Consider the following 22,002-nt stretch of genomic DNA (forward strand, 5'->3'; position numbering starts at 1 on the left):
AAATAGAGGCTGTGATGAAGAATATAGCTGGTGATACATGATATTGACTTTCAAGCTCTTTATAACTGTACAGTCCTTGTTTTTGGCTTATATGCTATATTTTCATGTTTGCTTGCACGTATAAATAAATTTAAAAAATATATATATTATTGTGGTTTTATTTTGAAACGCTTCCCGGAAGTGCCGTCGTAACTGAGCATTTAACAGTGTTTTGCTAAGATTGGAGAGTCACATCTTGAACTATTTTCTTAGATTTCATTGTGTATCAAGGCGAAAAATAACATTGGAAACAGTTTTGGTTTGGGCCTATATTCCCCGCGGACATATAGCGACATGCATATTCTAAATTTAAAACTAATATCAGCTAATTGTTAGCTATTTAAAGCCCTTAGCACGAATATCCATCAATAAGGCAGCTAACAATCCTAGCTAAAGAATTAGCTTTTAAGAAAATCTTAAAGCGGTGTTTTTGGACTTTTTGGACGTTTTATATTTGTAAGATAGTTTTTTGCTCATAATTATCGCTGTGATGTTTCTCCCTCCAACAATGCTTTAGCTGTGGTTTTTACCTCTTGGAAAGAAACAAGTTAAGCCTTAAGGTTTTCCTGCAGTCTGCTTCTTCAGGTAACAGATAGCATGCTTTTTTTGTCACTTCTTGCGTGCTGCTGTTCATTTGATTGAGCCGAACAAGAAATATTAACCAGTTATAGCAGATGGTATGGGTCACATAAAAAAATAACGAGCCTTAATCGTCCCCTTTTCTTGTTTAGGACTCAAATATGACAGCTCCCCTGCGCAGTTTGGAAATTTCAGAAGCTGAGATTATTACAAACTCTCTCTATATATATACAATTGTGCTCCTTTAACAGTATTGTTTCTTCCAAAGAACACACCTCAGCCATGATGTGGATGTGTGTTACTGTCTTCCTGCTGTGGATGAGGTCGGGACGGTGCACAGACAAGGCGAACACTTCAGACCTGATTGAATACACAGCTTCGGACTTTTATGAGAAATTGCATTCTGGGAAGATGATGTTCATCTATTTTGAGCATCAAGGTAGGCCGCTCACTGCTCATGCTATCTCAGCTGTGCTGCTGTATATTTGTCATAGGTCCCACGCTCCTCATTATCAGGCTTGTGATGTGAAACATGCAAGCGTGCTGAACAAGTGTATTTTGATGAGTTCAACATGCTAATGAAATTAGCAGCCATGCTGACGTGACGTCAGTTTACTGAAATAAGGAGCTGTGCGGCATTTTTGCAGGAGAGCCATCTCTTCTACATGAAGAGATGAAGAAGAGCTTTGCAGAGATTCTAGATGATGCTGGAGGGTTAAAAAGACCAAAATGACTACCAGAACATCAATGTGTTGTTTCTGGCTGTGCATAAATAGTGAGTGACATTCTGTCTGCTAGGGCCCTATTCCAGGAAGCAGGATTAGCTAACATCTCTGGGTTTGCTTTCACCATAAATAAGGGAAACTCACTTTCTGTTCCAGAAAGACGATTAAATTAAATTCTGAGTCAGTTGCCAGGGTAACAGACTCTGTGAACTAGACCTGCTGGCAGGCTTAGTTCACAGAGACAGTTTCTCTCTGACTCCTCCCCTCCTGAACCAGGTGACTGACGCTTTGATTCCATTCCAAGGTAATAAAGTTGCTGTCAAAGCTCATGTTATGTTTTTACAGACACGGAAATACCAGTTTTACGGGAGTTTGCTGTTTTGTGTACTTAACATGAACACTTTCCCAGTTATTGAGTCATAAATATATAAGGACAGAGACAGCGATCACGTTTATTCATAACCAGCTCACAATCAATTCTGTAGAGTCCACAACTCTAACTCTGTGTGTGGGCAGTACTGTAAACATTTACTGTATGTTACACACTGATCAATGATCAATTATTAGTCGTGCTGTAATCGGTCACACTAATGGAAAACTGTCTGTCACAGCTGGATCTTGCAAATGATGTGTACATTTGAGTGAAGCTGAAGCTGAAATGACTTTAAGACTCTAAACTGAATCAAATGTATTTAGAGTGACATTTTCAAAGCAGCTACAGACAGTCTGATTGTAATCCAAACACATTTAATTATTAATAATTAAATTAAATAAATAATTAATTGAAATGTGTTCACAGATTGAGATTCAGTCATTAAATGATGTCAAACAACATTTTTTTAAGGTTTAGTTTTTTAAAAGTTCAGTTTAATAAAAAAAAATTAAATCTTTAATACATGTGAATGTGTAGCATAAGATGAGTAAGAGAAAATTCATCATACATTAAAACGTGTGGATTCAGATTAATGGAAAGCAGTCCGTGTCTGAAAGGCGTTTCTCTTTGTCGCCTCCTCTGTTTCCAGTCTCTCCGACCATCTCTCTGTTCCTGGTGGAGTTGGAGAAGTCTGCTGAAGCTCTTCAGGATTATGGAGTACTAGTTGGTAAGGTAAGTGTAGACCCCTGTGAGCACTGCGCTTCATCAGTCATTGAAGTTGATGTTGAATCACTTTTTTGCCGTTGCTTTTTAGGTGAACTGTAACAAAGAGCTGGTTTACACGTACTGCGCAGAGGAACAGCTGCTGCACACTGCTTTTTTGTTCAGGTGAGTTGTAAAGTCTCAGTATGTGTTCATTCTAAAATGACCAGAACATGGAGGGGCAGCCAATCAGAAGAAAGATGTTTTAAAGGATGGGCAAAGTGAACTAAAATAGCTTGTTTCTGAGCGTGGGTGAAGTGGGACCTACAGCAGCCAAAACACAATAAGTGACGGTTATTTTAAAGTGTGAATCATGCTAAGCTACAGTAACAGAATGGAAGAATAACAATTCAAGTCTGTAAATAAGGATAATAAATCTGCTGATTGTCTCTTTCTCTGTGATTTCCAACTTAATTCACTGGCATTTGTTCACACTGGGAAGTGATGTTCACATTTAATGTAAAAATTGGTGTAATTTAGCTCTGTGTTTGAATTTGATCTCTGACTCATCAAGAAAAAAAAGACGTAGCTTCCCTTCAACCCGATTCCTGACTCCATGAGCAATGTTGGCCGTGTTAAACAGCCAAAGTTATTCCACCAAACTATATCTAACTGGTCTCTCCCCCACTTCAGTTTCTCTTGCTCCTCAGTATGAAAATATCTGCTGCCACCTGTTGGCATCCACCCTAAATGCTCTGCATCAGAGTCCAGACTCAGAGGAAGTTCTAACTACATGTTGGAAGGGCTACTGCTCATATTAATGAAAACTTTACTCTCATTGTATTTCTAACAGTCAACACAAAAGGTATTATCCCGGCTATCATCACTGAGATACACTATTAATGCTACTGTATCAACCTTTTTACCTACTCCCCTAATATATAGTAATGAAGTGGACAAAGTATTATGGAAACTGAAATGTAATGCAGTAAACTTCTTAACAGCTTCCCTTTAAAACTAGAATTTGTAACTGTAAAAAAACATTCAGTGTCCATAAAGTTTCATCAATGACTTTCAACAGCAGTGAGAATAAAAACTGAACATTATAACCTTCATGAGGGTTTTTGTGTCTGCATGGTTGCAATCTCGTTGAATCTGCCCTTGTCTTTCTGTTGCTAGAGGCGGTAAGGAGTTCTTGAGTTTTGATTTGGACACTATCTTTGACGTCAACTCGATAGTCTCCGAAGTCTTGTTGTAAGTAAGGCTTATGCTCTGTGTTGTAGAGACCTTTGTGAAACTTTAACTTTTGAACCCTTTAGGATCACATACATTCAGATGATCCACTGAGATTGAACCAGAACCAAAGTCACTCATTATTTTTTGTCTTTTGGTGAGCTTTGTTGGGGGGGAAAAATGAAAGGAGGGAGCCAAACGTGTACTTCTGGCATTTAACTGAAGACGGCTTTTCTCTTCCAGCGCCATTCTACGTGATGAGATAAAGTATGTCCACACAGACGCTGACCTCCTCGCAATGGAAAAGGCGGCCAGAGGGAAGAAAGACATTGTGCTTGGTTATGTTTGCAGTCTGGGAACACAAGGTATGGGAAGAAGGACAGGAAGGATGGTAATTAATGTAAGGCTGGGCAGTTAATTCAAAAGGAATCAAAACTGACAATCACAATCTTGCCCGTGTCTGTTATTTTTGTTTCTTTGTTTTTCATTTCTGTTAATACTTATATAAACTATAAAACATACCGTTTGTGTTGTCACATGACTCAGAGCGTAATTCGAACACTGAGCCGACTGTAAAACTCCAGCAGATGGTGATTCTACATTGCCCACAGGTGCGAGTGTTGTCCGTCTCTCTGTGTTAGCCCTGCGACAGGTCACCAGCCTGTGTATGTGTATGCATAATCATTCATCGATCAAAATTCAAAATCATGATGTTAATTTGAGGTCATATCACCAAGTCCTAAATTAAAGATGGTAAACTTTTTAGTAGCTACTCATAGGTTTGATCGTACTTTGTGAGACACACATTGTCCCAGTGATTGATTAAATGTATCATCTTTGTTTGTTTTTTCTTAAGAGCACAGATCGATTATGGAGACGGCCTATGTGTATGGATCCAAATATCAGTTTATTCTCATAACAGGAGGACCCGTGTTGAAGCACCTAGGGTATGTTCTTTTTGGCCTTTCTTTGTGTACAGAGCAGGCGTCAATGACAACACTTGTACCTGGGAAGTATTCACAGCGCTTCACTTGTTCAGCATCTTGTCACGATACAGCCTTCTTTCAAGTTAGATTAAATTCAGTTTTCAACTAAAACATTCTACACACAATACCCCATAATGACAAAGTGACATTAGTTCGCTTGAATTTCTTGTAAATGTATTTAAAAAAAAACACACAAATATAACATGTACATAAGTATTTTTACAACTTGATTGGAGTCCACCTGTAGTAAATTCATTTGGATGTCATTTAGAAGACACACCAAGCACAAACCAAGCCGCAAAGTTCAAGGAACTGTCTGTAGACCTCTGGTGCAGGATTGTATAAAGGCACAGATCTGGGGAAAGTCCCAATGAGCACAGAGGGTTCAGGGTAGAAGGGCCTTAGGCTATGTCCACACTAATGCGCTTTGAAAACGCATCTTTAATTCTCACTCGCTTTTGAAACTTTGTACTTTTGTGTTACTCACAGCAACAACTCCACCTCATTGTTAGTCCATTTAAAAAAACTCAGTGCTTTTCCTCAACATTTTACTGCGACGTTTCAAAGAGCTGGAAAGTAAATAAACGGCAGACAAAAATGAGGCAGGTCGAATCGTCTTGCTTTTCCCGCATGCACAGGACTGGAACATAAGCGTTTTCGGACGTTTCAATGTGGACGCAGAACTCTGTGAAAACGACTGAAAACACTAGTGTGGACGCGGAGCGTTTTTCAGACGAAAACACTGTTTTCAAATCTATCCGGGCTAGTGTGGACGTAGCCTTAGTCAGGGACGTAACAAAGAACACAATAGTTGCTCTGACAGAGCTCCAGGAGAACCTTCCAGAAGGACAACCACTTATGCAGCACTTCAGTAATCAGGCCCGTGTGGTAAAGTGGCAAGATGTAAGCCACTGCTCAGTAAGAGACACATGACAGCCTACGTGTAGTTTGCCAAAAGGCACCTGAAACAAAATTCTCTGGTCTGATGAAACAAGGATTAACTTTGGTTTGGCCTGAATACTGTGAGCGTGTCTGAAGGAAACCAGGCACCACTCATCACCAGGCCAATAGCATCCCTACGGTGAAGCATGGTGGTGGCAGTATCATGCTGTGGGAATGGTTTTTTGAAGCACGAACTGGGGGACCAGCTATGTACAGAGACATCCTTAATGATAACCTGCTGAGTTATCATCCAACAGGACAACAACCTAAACACACAGCCAAGATAACAAAGAAGTGGCTTCAGGACCTCTCTGTGAATACCTTTGAGGGGCCGGCCAGAGCTCAGACTTAACCCGATTAACCCGATGGCTGTGCACCAATGCTCCCCATCCTGCCTGAGAGGAGAAACTCCCCCCAAAAGGTGTTTCTTGTTGCATCATACTCAAAAATACTTGAGGCTGTAATTTTGCCAAAAGTGCTTAAGCAAAGTATTGAGCAAAGGCTGTGAAAAATTGTGTACATTTAGTTTTGCTTTTAATTTTTAATGCATTTGCGAAAATATAAATCAAATGTTTTTCACCTTGTCATTATCGGGTATTGTGAGTAGAATTTTTCAGGTGATAAATGAATTGAATCCAGCTGGGGATAAGGCTGTAACATGACAAAATGTGGAACAAGTGAAGCGCTTTGAATATTACGTAACACAACATAGAAAAGAAGAAGCTGAGATTGAGGCTCTTTGCAAAGTGTCCTACAGCTGTGCAGCAAATGTAGTTCCAGCTACAGCAGCTCGTGTGATATTTACTGAAAGTTTAAGATGACAGCTGATGTCTCTGCTGTGGCCTTGTGACCTCAGAGATACATGCTCAAAACCTTAAACTCACATGGCGTGAAAACCAAAGGGACCGTCATTCGAAACAGGCTTTTAACATACCCAGGATAATTTTTGCTTTTCTGGTCTGACTCCAAATACTTGGGAGAAAATATGAAAAGTCTGACATCCTGCTGGAAATGCATAGACAAACACACAAGTGTGGATACAAAGAAAAGGATTCATGTAATTTCTCATGTTATAAACTAAAGACCCGACAGTATGAATGTGTTTGATGTTAGTCTGTGTTTTCAGGAAGTTGTCTCTGTGTGTCTTTCAGTGTAAACGAATCGTCTCCTTCGTCTCGAGTGTGGTTCCTCCACTGCAGAGTTCACAGTGGGTTCATGACCCCAATGACCTCTGAGCGCTGCCCTTTGACCCGCATGAGGAAACCCCTATCCACCTTAAGCCTCCACTCCTTCCTGCAGCTCATGGAGGCTCCACTAGTTGTAAGCTGGTACAGGATTACTTTGTAAATTAATGCAAAATTTATCAGGTTATTCTGAGTATAAAATGTCATCGAGCTGTTGGTGTCGTGCGAACAGAGTGAAGTTCATGGTTCAGTTTTCTTTGCGTTAGCTGACTTGACAAAACCCCAGTCAGAGATAAGGGTTGTTATCAGTGTTCTTTCTGCTTTAGGCTCAGTGTCTGTGCTCATTTGGTGATACAGATCTATGCAAATAAGACAAGACAGCGGTGCTGCAGTTGGTTGTTAATCTTCTCAATTTCTGATCTTCACAAACATGCCAAAAAAACAGAATACTGTCTTGAGTTGTTTAAGTGTTTTATTTCTCAGTGCCCTCTCATTCCTGCTGTTTGTTACTAATGTGACAGCTGCACATCAGCGCTCTGACACCTCAGATACATTAAAATATTTAGTCAGTGTGTTCAATCTCCCACAAGCTCATAGAGGAAAAATTGAGAACGCTTTATTTGTTCCCAGGTCAAAGTGAAATTTATTTTAATAAATGAAGATTATTGGCAAGAAGTGGCCAACAGATGTAACTGATCACTTTTCTAATCTGATCTCTGTTAGGTGCAATTCCAGCTGCTGTAACTCTTTGGCTGGGCTTCAATCAGTGGCATTAGAAAGGTACGGCTTAACAACTTTCATGTATAAAGTGTATTTCTTCAGCACTGAGTCTTTATAGCTCTAAAGCAGGGATGTCCCCGCCGTAGTACATTTTCCAGTTGACCGGATTGGACACTTTGGCAGGTCATTTCTAACCCCCGGGCCTCACAGTAGGCATCCCTGCTCTAAAATATATTTTAAGTGAAAGATTCGGTGAGAAGCTGGGCTTCAGCATAAGTTAACACAGTGATTTAGCAAGGGTAAAATAGACCAACCTTCATGACACTGACAACTAAACTAAACTAACCTGTTAAACTCAGCGGTCCAAAACAAAAGAGCAAGATCAAAAAGAAATTCAGGAGTTCAGTCATTAAGAAGCAACAAGAGTGTATGAAATGATGCAAGAGACAAAACTACTGATGTGTCTCTAAGTGGAGATGTTGCTGATGGGGCTAGCGAACATAAGAAAAAGGAGAACACAGCCTCCTGTTCTCTTTGGGTATAGTAGTCACATATCGTGACGTTTCTTTCAGTTACCTGTAGGCTGACGTTTCTGAGGTGCGAATAAAAGTTGGACTTACTCGATGCTTCCTGTAAAAGCAGCTTTAATAACAATATAAGACTCACTACGCAAGCTTCTTCACAGTTCACAAGTCAAGTCAATTTAGTTTTATAGTGTCAAATCATAACAAATGCTTTATATTGTAAGCTAAAGATCCTCCAGTAATACTGAGAAAACCCAACGATCAGATCACCACCTATGAGCAAGCACTTGGCGTCAGCGGGAAGAAAAAACACCCTTTTAACAGGAACACAGCATATTAGATCATGTGGTTATTGTGCTGTCATTGCAGCTGTGTTTTGTAAGTAGACCTTTAGAAAAAAGCAACGTACAACTTACCAAATTTACAAAAAAGTAACCATGAGCATGTTGTGCACAAAGAGCCACCCTACCACCAGGAGTAGAATCTCTTAACACTTTGTGTCTCTTCCTTACCAGACCGAGGTGTACGACGACCCCTCCTCAGTCCAGCCCCCCCAGTTCCCCTACCAGCAGACTCCCCAGGTCTTCCTCTTCTCTCATCCCGCAACCGAGCACCTGGACCTCGATACGGCCACCACGCTGGCCTGGAGGCTGCGAGGCCTCGCTCTGCTCCTGCTTGTACACAGGTGTGCAACAGCTCCAGTACGAGCATGGATATGAAGACATTAAGATAATTTCTTTTATGGGTTTGTGTGTTTCCAGGCAGAGCCCTGCAGTGAAAACCCTTGATGAGTACAATGCTGCTTACAGGCTGCCTGAGAAGGTGTGACTCTAACATGGCACGAGATAATACACAGAATGAGAGTACCTGTTATTCTTACCCACGTTTTTGTTTGTGTGTGTGCACCTCCAGAGTTTAGAAGTAAAGTATTTGACCTTAAACAGCCCCGATGAGGTGTTGGTGCTGTTCGCAGATCAAGAAAAAGATGAAGAGGAGGAGGAGGATGATGAAGAAGACAATGAAGGTGTGGATGACGATGAGGAAGATTCACATTTTGGTAAAGGGACTCAAGAGTGAAAGAAGCGTGAAGAAAAGGAAGAATGAGAACAGGAGATTAACTTTTTTGTGTCTGCATCTGTCTCCAGGCAAGCTGGACGATGAAATCGCAGCGGCGGTTTTTGAAAACAGAGGCACCTTATCGGACATGGATTCAGTTACCCAACTGACTTCTGACAACTTTCACAGTGCAGTAGCACAGAGTGGCCTCACAGTGGTGCTCTTTTACCTCAAATGTAAGACAGAGTCGCTGCTTTAGAGGCGTCTTGGCACTTTAGGCAGTTAGTACAACAAATTCAGTATTTACCAGGAAAGAGAAACTACATGTATAGAATCATCAGACAAATCTGATATAAAACTCTAACAATGTTGCTCATTTACCGTATTTCCCGGACTACAAAGCGCACCTGAATATTAGCCGCACAAGCTAAAATCAGGGGAAAATCCTGTTTTGTACATACATTAGCTGCACCTGACTAAAAGCCGCAGGTGTTTCAATGTTAACTTATCATATGTAAGAGAATATGCACAAAAGGAATTGTCAGGAAAGAGATGGCTGTTTGGAGACACATCACTTTTATTAATATTTTGAAAAACAAGTTATGGGTACATATTTGCATAACTTTTTAGGTATATGTACAAGTACCGGTAATTACAAGTAGGAAACATGTACTGTGCTTCATAAGTAACTCTCTTCATGAGTAACAAATGTAGTACATAACAATAACCTACAGCACACCAGAAAAATAGATTCGGCCTACCTTTTAGGCTCAGGTGCAGTGACACGGCTTTAACAAGAAGAAAAGTCAGTCCTTCACCACCATCTTTCTCTTCTTCCTGCGCTCTAAAACCACCAAAGTCCTCTTCTCCAGTGTCGGATACAAACAGGCTCAGGATGGCTACGTTATCCATTCTCAGCTTCTTTCCTTCGTTGTCACTTTCAAAACCAAAGAAATCCTCCTTGTCAGTGTCAGAGTCGAACACCCTCAGAAGGGCCGTGGCGGTGTCCTCCTCTCCATCATGCAGCAGTCCAGCCCTTTGAAATCCGTTGGTGATCCTGGATGTTTTCACACTTTTCCACGCTGTCAGAATCCACCGGTGGAGTTGAGCATAACTTGCTTTTCGCAAGTTCATCGCCGCACATCATCCACGCCTCCCGCTGAACGCGTAGCGCTACTTTGAAGTTTGTTTTTCGCGCTACTTCGTACGGCACTATGTTGCCTGGCGGATGGACATGTGTCTGATCACATGCCCTTCCGCCAGGCAACGTAGTGCCGTACAACAGCGGAACACATAAAACAAATCGTCTTACGATATGACAAAAATCATGGACAATCCATAGAAAAGCCGCACCTGACTAAAAGCCGCAGGGTTCAAAGCTTGTGCAAAAAGTAGCGGCTTATAGCCGTACTTCTAACAGTCTTTATGAAGCCTTTTTCCTCCCCATGGAAGTTAAACTTCTACCACCATATTTTACTGTTTTGGAATTCATCTCTTTCTTATATGAACCAGGCATATTTTATGTTTAAAAAAAAAAAAGTTTTCCTCTTGAACATGAAATGCAAGTAAATTGCAGTTTCTGTTTTCTCCCACCAGGGGATGCTGTTTCAATGGCTTTTCTCAGCTCTTTCATTGAAGTTGCAGAGAGACTTGCAGGTAAACAAGCAGTTTTTTTTGGGGGGGGCTATGTTTCCACTGTTTATTTTAGCAGACGTCAAAACAGAGATCTGTATTTGAACAGAAGAGTGTTTGGATGGCAGTACCACGTCAGTTATGACTCCTATTATTGTGCTTTACAGTTTGTCTAAATTTACAAAAGATGAAACCCCCTTGTGAACCAACATACAGTCATCTAAATCCATGTACTGAATGAATTGCCCTTTTGCCTTAACCACAAAGGATTGTTATCTAGGCAGATGTAATATTCAGGCCTCATTTGCACATTTCAAAACTTGATTAATAGCAACAATGGATAGAAAATTCACTCATCAACACATGATTTGCTCTCACTGACCTTAAGACTCAGAGGTCAACAAAGTTCAGATGAGTGTGGTCGACTGCAGCGAATGGACCGACCTCTGCGCCGCTCAGCCAGGCAGTGCTGTCCCCTTCCAGCCAATCACTGCCTTTCCCAGTGTCTTGCTTCTTCACCCCCAGCATCCGGCCCAGCACTTCAGAGGAATGCTGGGTAGTGAGTCACTACATCGCTTCATCATGATGTGAGAAAACATAAATATAACTTTGAAGTCATATATAAGCCTTTAACCTCAGTCGGGTCCAAATCAAGGACTGATGAAATAGCAGTTAGTGTACTTGTACAATCCTTTCCCTTAACCTGAAATAGAAATGGAGGTGTGTTTAGTCTTGTAGCGCTGTCTTTTTAATGTCAGTCTACTTACATGTACACGTGTGTTTGTGTGGACTTGATTTTTTTAACCAGAAGCCGTGTAGCTTCTCCTGTTCGTCTGTCCACTCTAGAGGAAGCGCAATCATTCCTTCTGGAAGTGCCTCATCCTGAGCTAGCAGGGTACCAGCTTGACAGAGTTGTGGGATTGTTTGAGGCCCAGACACAAACAGGTAAGATGTTGTTATTGTGCATTGTTGTTGCAAGGGAAGCCTCAGTGCAAATGCTAAACTTCTATTAGTTATGGTTATACTACTAAGGAAGATCTCCCAGTAGCTGCAATCAAAACAAGAACTTTTAAGGGAGTGGGGGAGAAATACTTGGAGGTGTTTTGTAGCTGTTAATTAACACTTTTGTCTGTACTCATTCACATTCAAAGCTATCTCAATGTTAGCATTGTGTTTACAGTAACAGAGTAGGTGTAATCAGCTAATACTTACTCTGGCTAATATATAAAAGATACATTTAGCTACTGTGACCTGTTGGTTTGTGAACTCCTGTTTTAAAGCGATGAGATGAGTGTTTTTACTGTTGCTATCTTGGTGTTTGGAACGTGGGGGTGATAAATAAGGGGCAGATCACTACACATGATCACTATATGAATGGGAGTGGTAAACAATCGAGTGGGAAAGTAGCTGTCTGTCTGCTTTGTCACAATAAATTCAATTTCATTTATATAGCACCAAATCACAACATCAGTCATCTCAAGGTGCTTTATATTGTAAGGTAGACCCTACAATAATAGATACAGAGAAAATATACTAGATACTGGAACCAATGAAGGGAAGCTCTCTCTTTCATAGGAGCTACAGTATTGAGAGTCGTACGTAATGAGGAGGTAAAATTATTAACAAGATAATCTTCCAGAAGGAAGTCGCCCAGGATTTTCACATTGATATCACTGAGGCTGCTTGCTTGGTGCATCCACTGCGACAGTTGAGCGATCGGTCAAAATAAATTGCAGTGTGAGTGTTCATGGTAATGTGGAAATATATCACCTGATCTAACAATGCAGCTCGTTGTTGTGCTTTCATTCAGTTCTGGACAACACAAACGAATGAGTTCAGATTCTGCTCATTGTTGATTTTAGTCTTTTCCTCTTTGTTATTTTAAATAGACGGTGTGTTTCCAGTATCCTGTATTACTTACTCTTTCTTTCCAAATTTTTCTTTATTGCCATGTTTAGCAGCGTTTACCGAAGCAGCAAAGTCCCTGAGAGGAGACGCACTGACTGGACTGCTGACAGATGAACTGGCAGAGAAATGGTACGAGCTCTACTATTTCAAGGTTGAGGCAATTTGGCAAACTGCTTCTTCAAGTTTAAAGTCCTAAATTACTGGAAGTTTTGAAAAACACAAAATATAATTCCATGAGTTGTCTGTTTTTCCTAACTTTGAAATGTAGGATTTCCAATTGCTTTTAAAGGCTTTAGGAGATGGACAGTTAAGCAGTTTGTTTTTGAGGGGTGGAAATCCTACACGTACCTACTATAATCCAACCTGGCTTTGGAAAGACACTTTAATCAATGTTGTAGTTACATTTTGTAAAGGTTTAGACATACCTGTCATTAAAAACTTAGCTGTGTTTCCAATGTTTAATATTTAAACTTTAACCATTTAAAATATTGTTTATTAGTTTTACTTATATTGTGCGTGTGCGTGCGTGTGCGTGCGTGTGCGTGTGTGCGTGCATGGTGACTATGCAGGGCTGCAGACCACACTGTAGACCTTCCCGCAGTGTTAGTGTTTCCATCTTGGAGGACACACACTCATCCTTTCACACTGCCTGCCTCCTCGTCTGCTGAAGAGCTGCTCACACACATTAACACTGCGCTGCTCCACCCAATGGTAAACCATAGTGTGTGTGTGTGTGTGTGTGTGTGTGTGTGTGTACACTTCTCTTTATCATTTTTTGCAAAATTAGTCACAAATTCAAGTTGGATGACTTGTTTCAATGCAATCATCCAGTCAGGAATAGTGAGTGAATAACTAAGTCCAGCTTGATTTTAATCACTATAATCCGTCCGTCTTCTTCCTCTTATCTGGGGCCGGGTCGTGGGGGCAGCAACTTAAGCAGAGAAGCCCAGACCTCCCTCTCCACAGCCACCTCTTCCAAGAGATATAATCTCTCCAGTGTGTCCTGGGTCTGCCCCGGGGCCTCGTCCCAATGGGAGATGCCCAAAACACCTCACCCAGGAAGCGCTCATGTTGCTCATGGAGGAGCAGCGGCTCTACTCTGGGGCCCTTCTGGGTGGCTGAACTTCTCACCCTATTTCTAAGGGAGAAGCCAGCCACCCTTCGGAGGAAGCTCATTTCCACTGCTTCTATCCGCGATCTCGTTCTTTCAATCACTACCCACAGCTCGTGACCATAGGTGAGGGTAGGGACGTCGATCGGCCAGTAAAGTGCTTTTACACTCAGCTCTCTCTTCACCACGACGGACCAGTACAGTGTCCGCATCACTGCAGCCGCACCAATCCGTCTGTCAATCTCCCGCTCCCTTCTCCCGTCACTCTTGAACAAGTACCCGAGATACTTAAACTCCTCCACTTGGGGCAGGAACTCGTCCCTGACCCAGAGTGAGCACTCCACCCTTTTCTTGGCCTTTGAGGACCTCCTTAATCCCACTTGAAAATACATTACAATACAATATACAATTCTTGGATGTTTATAAAAGCCACTATGGCGTGTTCATAGTATCATAGTCTCAGGTAATGGGCTTCACATGTGGTTTAGTTACGGCTTTCCAAATACAGAGGTCATGCCAGGTCAGAGTAATGCTTCGGTAATCCTTGATGGATGATAAGATGGGTTAAGGGTCTGATTCCTGCTGTGGAAATGCTTCCATGGAGCTTGGGATCAAAAGTCCAGTCAATGACACATTCTCCCCTCTGGCTGTGCTGATGACCTCACACCAATCAATCACAGAATATGACTCGATAAAACAAGTTAAATGGAGACATTAACACTTGCTTCTGTGTTATTTATGATGGTGAGAGAGTGACCTGGACTGAAATGTGTCATATATAATTCAAGGAGAATTGCACCCTCAGAAAAATCCCTGCTAGTGTTAAAAGCTGCTGACGGGACTGATGAGGCGCTTTGTTTTATATCTCTTTGTTTCCTTTTAACTGTACAGAATTCGGAGAGTATTTAAACAGAAACGTGACAGTAATTTGTGTCAGTTATAGTAGATTGCACAGGTCAGCATTAAATCAGATTTGTGCATTGTCAGCAGATGACTCGCAGTACCGTCCACTCTCATGGATACGTTTATTTTGCAGTCGCAGCCTTGCACTCGTGCTCTGCTTAGTAAATCTTTATCACTTAATATTGGCTCAGCCATCTCACTATTTAATTGACAGACCCTCTTAAAATTCCACCTGCAGTTTTCTTCACAGGAAGTAAACAGCTGCTTCTAACATGCTTGGTGCTGACCTTTGTAAGCAGGTTTTCTGCAGGATGTTGCAGGTGCAGCAAAAACCAGTGATGTGTAAACTTTGGATAATTAGCCGAAACTCAAGATTTGTGCTGATTGTGTCAAAGTCAAACCTTCTCTTTTTCATTTGGGATGTTGTTCATTTCACTGGCCTGTGTTTTATCTGGTTTGTAGTGTGATGACTGTGAGTTTGTGAAAATGCAGATATTTGAAGTCTTTGTGTTATTTGGCACTTCTTCGTCCTCTTTTCATGATTTCTATCCCCAGCCTGAGCTGACTGTAGAAAATCTGCCATCCTTCCTCTTGCTGGGCAAAGCCCTACTCCTTCTGTTTGTGGGAGAGGAGGAGGACAAGATTGGACGGAGGCAGAACCAGGCGCTGGTGAAGGAGATGAGAACATTAGTAGAGTCGGAAGGGGAAACGATGGAGCGATATTTGGCCTGCTGGATCCATCTGTACGTTTCTGTTTCTGCTTATTTGCTGCTCTATTTTTCCATCATGTACACAATCCAAAATCCCCACTTTTTTATTTATACTTTTTTTTAAAAAATATATTTTGTTTTAGTGGACGCACTCCAGCTGGTATGTCCGTCCTGGGGTCATACGTAGGCTCTATGCCCCCTCTTCCTGCACTAGTCCTCACACACTTGCCCTCTGGAGACCAAATATACCAGTACCCACCCAACACCCCCATAGTGGCCTCCTCAGTCCTTCACTGGCTGCAAAGGGTCGAGGATGGTACTGAGTCACCAACAGGTAAGGAGGAGAGAAGAGAAAGCTTAAAGCTGAGTTTACAATCCCATAAATTCCAAGACAGCTATGCTATACAGCTATAATTCTGCCTTATTACAGACAGTTAATGAACCGGTCACTCTTAAAAGCAGAATTGAGAGTAGAAATGTGCAAGATTACCTTAAAGATTGAAATCTTTAAGGTAATGTTCAGGTCACCTTAGTCTGGATGGAATTTCCAGTCAATAAAAAATCAATAATAAACAATTCAACTATGCCTCAGATTTACCTTTAGCAGTTTGTAGATTCTAGTCACCTGGAATTTATTTGAGTTACAAGCACATCTTGAAAATCCCGCACAAAGTCATCAAATGAGACTGGATGCAACGACAAAAGCAGACATTGTGTGTGATTGTTGACTGACCTTTGTGATCAAGAGGCTGTCCTTCTGTCTATTTACATTTGCCTTTCTACATACAACAGTTAGTCTGAGAAATTACTTGTACTGGTGATATTTCTAAATGGAAATAATACCTGTGGTCAGCACATTCCCACCATAAAGACTGACTACACATTCAGCAGTCTTCTCTATCAGTGAGAGAACTGTTAATATAACTGTTGAACGTAGTTCAGATATGAAACCTGAACTATCTGGAGTCCTCTTTTAGCTCTGGAGTGTATAAAGACAAGAGCCGAGATAAGATGCTGGTCTCCATCACTGAAATGCACAACGTTTAATTGATTCTCTGCACACAAACTGCAGACTAACAACCTTTTTACTAATGCAGCAGGACTTCAGGTTCTGTTTTTGACTTGCTGTAATCTTGTTTTAACCAAAACTCTTCTGCTGGATTGCAATGTATTCATTTTTACTATTCATCGATTTGGAAATGCTGTTAAACCTGTGTTATGTTTGCAGACTCGCATTTAGTTTACAGGTAGCGATGGTTGTCATATATGAGTGAGTCCTAAAATGATTATTTGAAGTCATTTTATAAAAGTGAAAAAAGTTGTGACGATTATAAATTGAACTTCAGGAACAAAAATGGTCTATAAATAAATAAAATGTTATTTAATTTATTTATAGAAATAAATAGAAGCAAAACTAAACACACTGAACATGGAACGCAAGACTATCAAAATAAACCAGGAAACACTAAGACACAGACTAACTCCTAGCATGACATGGGAACTGAGAGGAAAGGACACACAAGGAAACAAGATGGATTAGGGAGATAACGGAGGAGATAACGAGGGGGACGCAGGAACAGATAATGGAGACGAGACACAGAGAGTGAGAGGAGAGACATGACGGTCTGGGGAAACATGGGATAAAAATGACAGGCAGGGGAGGGATGAAATGAGACATAAGGAGGAGAACATGGGAAGAGAAAAGGGAAAGAAGACACAAGGACACACACATAAACAGAGACACACAGAGAGGGACACAGAGGACAAAGACACAAGGGAAACCTAATAACCAAGGAGCTAAAACAGGACAACCTGGGCTATATAGAATAAACTCAAGAAGACTGGAGAAGTTAAGCCCGACTGATATATCGGCCAATATTAGCTATTTGCTGATATATTGTTATTGGCATTTAAAATGACTGATGAGTAAAGAAGACAAACGAAATTGATGTTACAGCACTCTGACACCAGGTATCAACATTCCTGTGAAAGTTCCTGTGTTTTACTTTCTAATCTTAAGACAAATATGCTTTTAACAATATGATTCATTTTAATTCTGTATGAAACTTCACATTATAATAAAATATTTTTGTTCTGTAGGTTTGCTGGATGAGGATAGCTGGCCACCTGCTTTTGAGTTCTATGACTTCTTGAAAATTATGGACATGCAGGAACCTGACTCTGCCCAGCAGCAAACTCCTAAGGAGGAGGAGGAAGAGGTTAATGTGAAAGAACATGTAGTGGTAGAGGACATGACAGGTGACAATCGTCACGCTCACTCTGAACTCTGAACATCAGATGGAAAGAACACTGCTGATCTGATCTGTCTGTTTCTTTGTTTAAGTTTTCTTTTCTATTAAAAATATACAGCTTAAATGTTGGGTTACCGAGTATTTAATGAGAGATTATTATAATAATGTAAAAATAGTAATAATAATATTTTTGCCATTGTGTTTTAATGTGACATGCTGGCTATTAAACCTTTCAGTTGTTCCTGGATGTTATTTTTGGATTTTTTTTTTATTGAGACTGTTTCATTGTCTGATTTCTTACTGCTGTGATTTTGTGACTCTTTTAACTTTGTAGATGCATCTGATTGGCTGTTTTTGTTTGGTTTTGTTTTTAAAGCTGCTCATGTGCCAGTTAACTGAACTAATTATGTGTCAGTCAGTAAACTGTCCCTTAATTTCGTTGTAACTCATAAACCTTTGGAAAACAAAAAGTGTGTTTAACTATTTTTATGATTCATAAAAATTCATAAAAATGTGTTCATTCCATTCATTAACTCAAAAACCAGTCTTATGTGTTATCATCGTGTCATATCGTCTACTTGGTGAAACAAATATCTGTACCTTCGACAACATACGTTTTCAAAACAGACTCGTTACGTTAGGTTCAGCAGTTTCATTTGTAGTGTTTATACTGAGGAGTTAAAGTGGGCTGGAAGGAGTGCAGGTGTCAGAATCTAGCTCGAGGAGGAAGCATGAAGACAGTGATGTTTATTTAGTTGCAGCTAATTTCAAATTCAGCGTTTCTATCAGCTCAACAAACACCAGCAAACACACAAACTCTGTGTGCAGTTTGTCACACTGTTTCTACTAGCTAAAGCTTCAGCTGCTGTATTTCCCAGGGACAAAACAGAGTGTGAGAACTTCACTCAGAGATGTAAGAAAAGACAGGACAGGAACAAGAGAGGTTAGATTTAAAGGATTACTCAGTGATGCCTGATAAACGGCAGATTTAAAGCTTACATATTTGCTAGGTATTTAATGGTTTCAGCTTAGTTTAATTTATCTAAAACTTAAGTGCACGGTCCCTGAGATTGACTCATACAGATCCCAGAGCACTCCAATGAAGTAATCAGTGAAGCTGATTACAGCTTAACAACCAGTGCTGGGCAAGTTACCTTGAAAAAGTAATTAATTATATTTACTAGTTACTTCTTCAAAAAAGTAACTAAGTTAGTAACTGAGTTACAAGATTCTAAAAGTAATTAATTACTTGAAAAACAACTATTGCCTTACTTTAAAAAAAATGTTTAACCCTCTGGTTATGTTATGTACAGTTATGTTTTTATTTTGACACACTGTATTGATCTAAAATCAGACAAAAAACATTAGATCCGATTAGAAAATGTTATATTTTTTACTGTTTCAACCACAAACATGTTTAATGAATCATATTTCATAACTTTAAATGCAAATATAAATGGTCAATTTTAAAATTAAATGCACAAGTTTTGCAAACCACAAAGTTTTTTGCAGCCATTTACCTTTCACCCCTTTTTCAATAAGATGCCACACAAATTATTTGTGCCACTCCAAAAATTTCTGTCCAGTATAAAGGAGAACATCACAGCCTGATACCTGCAGGTCTGACAGCAGCAGGTGCATCACTCCCGTTTCTACCTGGAGACAGCAGTCACCTTATTGTTCTGACACACAACACAAAACTATCCTCGACACTACACACTAACTACATAAGACAACACATTACAAACACGTTAAACGTCACAAATCTCTCACATCTCAAAACTCGCTCTCTTTCTTTTTCTGCTGTCTTTCTTTCTCTCTCTCTCTCTCTCTCTGTTGATAAATAGTAACACGACCGCACCACATTTTCTTCTTAGTAAGGGTAACGGCGTTGTAACGATAGGAATAGTAATTAGTTAGATTACTCATTACTGAAAAAAGTAACGCCGTCAGTAACTCCGTTACTTGTAACGCCGTTATTCCCATCACTCTTAACAACTGACTGCAAATCAACTCAAAACCAAAACAAACCATGAGAGGAAAACCAATAGGTCAGCAGGTAAGAAGGGAACCACCTTCTAACATAATACAGCATGTGTGTTTTAGTAATAGCATTTTTACTTCAGCATAGCTGTGCACAGTTACCCGTTTGTCCTTGGAAAGTCCACATGAGTCCAGTTTTCATTCAGTCTTTTATTTATAGCATCTTTTAAGTGATGATATGGTCTGGGAATATATGTGAAGCTTGCTGTACTCATCAGTGAATGAAGAGCAAACAGTGTAGTACTATTGTCATGGGAACATGCATGTATTAATTTAGTGATTTATTAAATGTATAAATGTTATTGTACTTGATTCTAATCAGATGCTGAGTCTTTTACGCTGATGGAAATGCAGATAACACCGATTTGATCTGTGACAAACTGAATGATTCGTCTCCTGTGCTCTTTTTAACAATGTTGCCTTTGACTGGTATATTTTTATGCTCTTTATACTGCAGATTTTTATGTCTCTCGAATAGTTAGTGCTAATAAGGATCATTTTCTATAGAAGAACACGGATATGATCAGTGAATTAGATTCATAGATGACCGCTAGATTAATTTGATGCTCAGTTACCCAACTGATGTCTGACAACTTTCACGGTGCAGTAGCACAGAGCAGCCTTACAGTGGTGCTCTTCTGCTTCTACTCGAAAGGTTTGCTTAGCAATTGTGAAAAACTTGAGGGACATAAAGTAGGGGATGCTGTGTTTATTGCTTAAGATAGCTCTTCCTTTTGTTTGAGCAAATTGTTAAAATTTAAATTGAGACAAGTTAATTAAAGCTACAGATGAGCACAGAAAACTACTGCATGTGTCATTCTGACAAATTTATTTTTCAGAAAGAAAGCAAAGAGCTGACCAGCTGAGTCACAGTGTAACGTATATGTTACAGCGTAATCAAGTGTTACTTATCATCAGATGATTTGCTCTCACTGACATTAAGAGTCAGACTTCACCGAAGTTGAGATGAGTGTGGTTGACTGCGGCGAATGGATCGATCTCTGTGGCGTTCAACCGGGCAATGCCATCCCCTTCCAGCCAATCACTACCTTTCCCAGTGTCTTGCTTCTCCACCCCCAGGATTCGACCCAGCACTTCAGAGGTGGTCTATCCTTCAAGCTCGGGTCCTCTACCAGAGGCCTGGGAGCTTGAGGGTCCTGCGTAGCATCTTAGCTGTTCCTAGGAGTGCGCTCTTCTGCACAAAGATCTCAGATGTTGTTCCTGGGATCTGCTGGAGCCCCTGGAGCTCTTCTCCGAGCCCTTGGTATTTCTCGAGCTTCTCGTGTTCCTTCTTCCTTCTTCATATATCCAATCAGGAATAATGACTGAATAATTAAGTCCAGCTTGATTTTAATCACTTGAAAATAAATCGCTATAAATTATTGGCTTTTTATACTGGCTTTTATTATTATAAAAGCCAGTATAGCGTGTTTATAGTATGTCTCTGGTAATGGGCTTCACATGTGGTTTCGTTACTGCTTTTCCAATACAGAGGTCATGCCAGGTCGGAGCAATGCTCCAACCTGGCATGGAAACAATCAATACAGATATTGCTCCATAGGTCAAGTTCGACTCTCCCTTTGAGTGTCTGTGGAATGTTGAAATGTGGGCTCCTGTCTTTTTTAGTGGTACTGTGAGGGAAAATATGATGTATGATAAGATGGGTTAAGGGTCTGATTCCTGCTGTGGAAATGCTTCCATGGAAATTGGGATTAAAAGTCCAATCAATGACACATTCTCCCTTCTGACTCGAGTTAAACGAAAACATTAACACTTGCGTTATTTATGTGTTATTTATGGTGGTGAAAGAGTGACCTGGACTGAAATGTGTCATATATAATTCAAGGAGAATTGCACCCTCAGAAAAATCCCTGCTAGTGTTAAAAGCTGCTGACGGGACTGATGAGGCGCTTTGTTTTATATCTCTTTGTTTCCTTTTTACTGGAATTTGGAGAGTATTTAAACAGAAACGTGACAGTACAAATATTCAATGCATATCGTGCAAATGATAGAGAAAACAAATTTGTGATGGTTTCCAGTGTTCTGTGGTTTTAGATTTTTTTCTATGTTTTTCCTATTGTCACAGAATGCAATCCAGGAAATTCTTGTTGTTCAAAAGTGAGTTAATTCTTTCATTTCCTTTGAGGTTTTTTTTTCCATCCTTGCATATGGATCCAGTTCCACATATTTGTATGAGTGATCGTATGCTTGTTCAACTTTGGCATGATAAACAAATGAACACAGCCGAATTGTTAGTTGAAAAGACAATATTAGTATTGGCCAAGATATTTAAAATCAGTACAATTTGGATTTGTTGTTATTTTATTCAGCCTTCAGTTTCACAGTTCACAAATGTACTAGAAAGACATCAGACTGATTC

At 40.2% G+C, this 22,002-nt stretch overlaps 1 protein-coding gene across 3 annotated transcripts; it reads left to right on the forward strand.

Annotated features, from left to right (window-relative positions):
• The first annotated feature begins 193 nt into the window (after positions 1-193).
• On the forward strand, positions 194-18,038 carry txndc16 (thioredoxin domain containing 16). Of its 3 annotated transcripts, none has more exons than XM_005753470.1 (20): positions 194-624; positions 870-1,057; positions 2,366-2,448; positions 2,531-2,604; positions 3,598-3,672; positions 3,895-4,016; positions 4,508-4,598; positions 6,731-6,899; positions 8,523-8,692; positions 8,769-8,829; positions 8,920-9,064; positions 9,153-9,299; positions 10,660-10,719; positions 11,084-11,282; positions 11,504-11,640; positions 12,654-12,732; positions 13,173-13,314; positions 15,173-15,360; positions 15,471-15,661; positions 17,428-18,038. In XM_005753470.1, the coding sequence occupies exons 2-20, from the start codon at positions 901-903 to the stop codon at positions 17,616-17,618; spliced, it is 2,481 nt and encodes an 826-aa protein (XP_005753527.1). In that variant the 5' UTR covers positions 194-624; positions 870-900; the 3' UTR covers positions 17,619-18,038. The 3 variants fall into 3 exon arrangements, with proteins under 3 accessions (XP_005753527.1, XP_005753526.1, XP_005753528.1); XM_005753469.1 differs by having other exon boundaries at positions 887-1,057; XM_005753471.1 differs by having other exon boundaries at positions 887-1,057; positions 8,920-9,031.
• The last annotated feature ends 3,964 nt before the right edge of the window (positions 18,039-22,002 follow it).

The sequence above is a fragment of the Pundamilia nyererei genome, unplaced genomic scaffold, assembly GCF_000239375.1.
Source record: "Pundamilia nyererei isolate P.nyererei 1_Seehausen unplaced genomic scaffold, PunNye1.0 scaffold00430, whole genome shotgun sequence".
NCBI lineage: Eukaryota > Metazoa > Chordata > Actinopteri > Cichliformes > Cichlidae > Pundamilia > Pundamilia nyererei.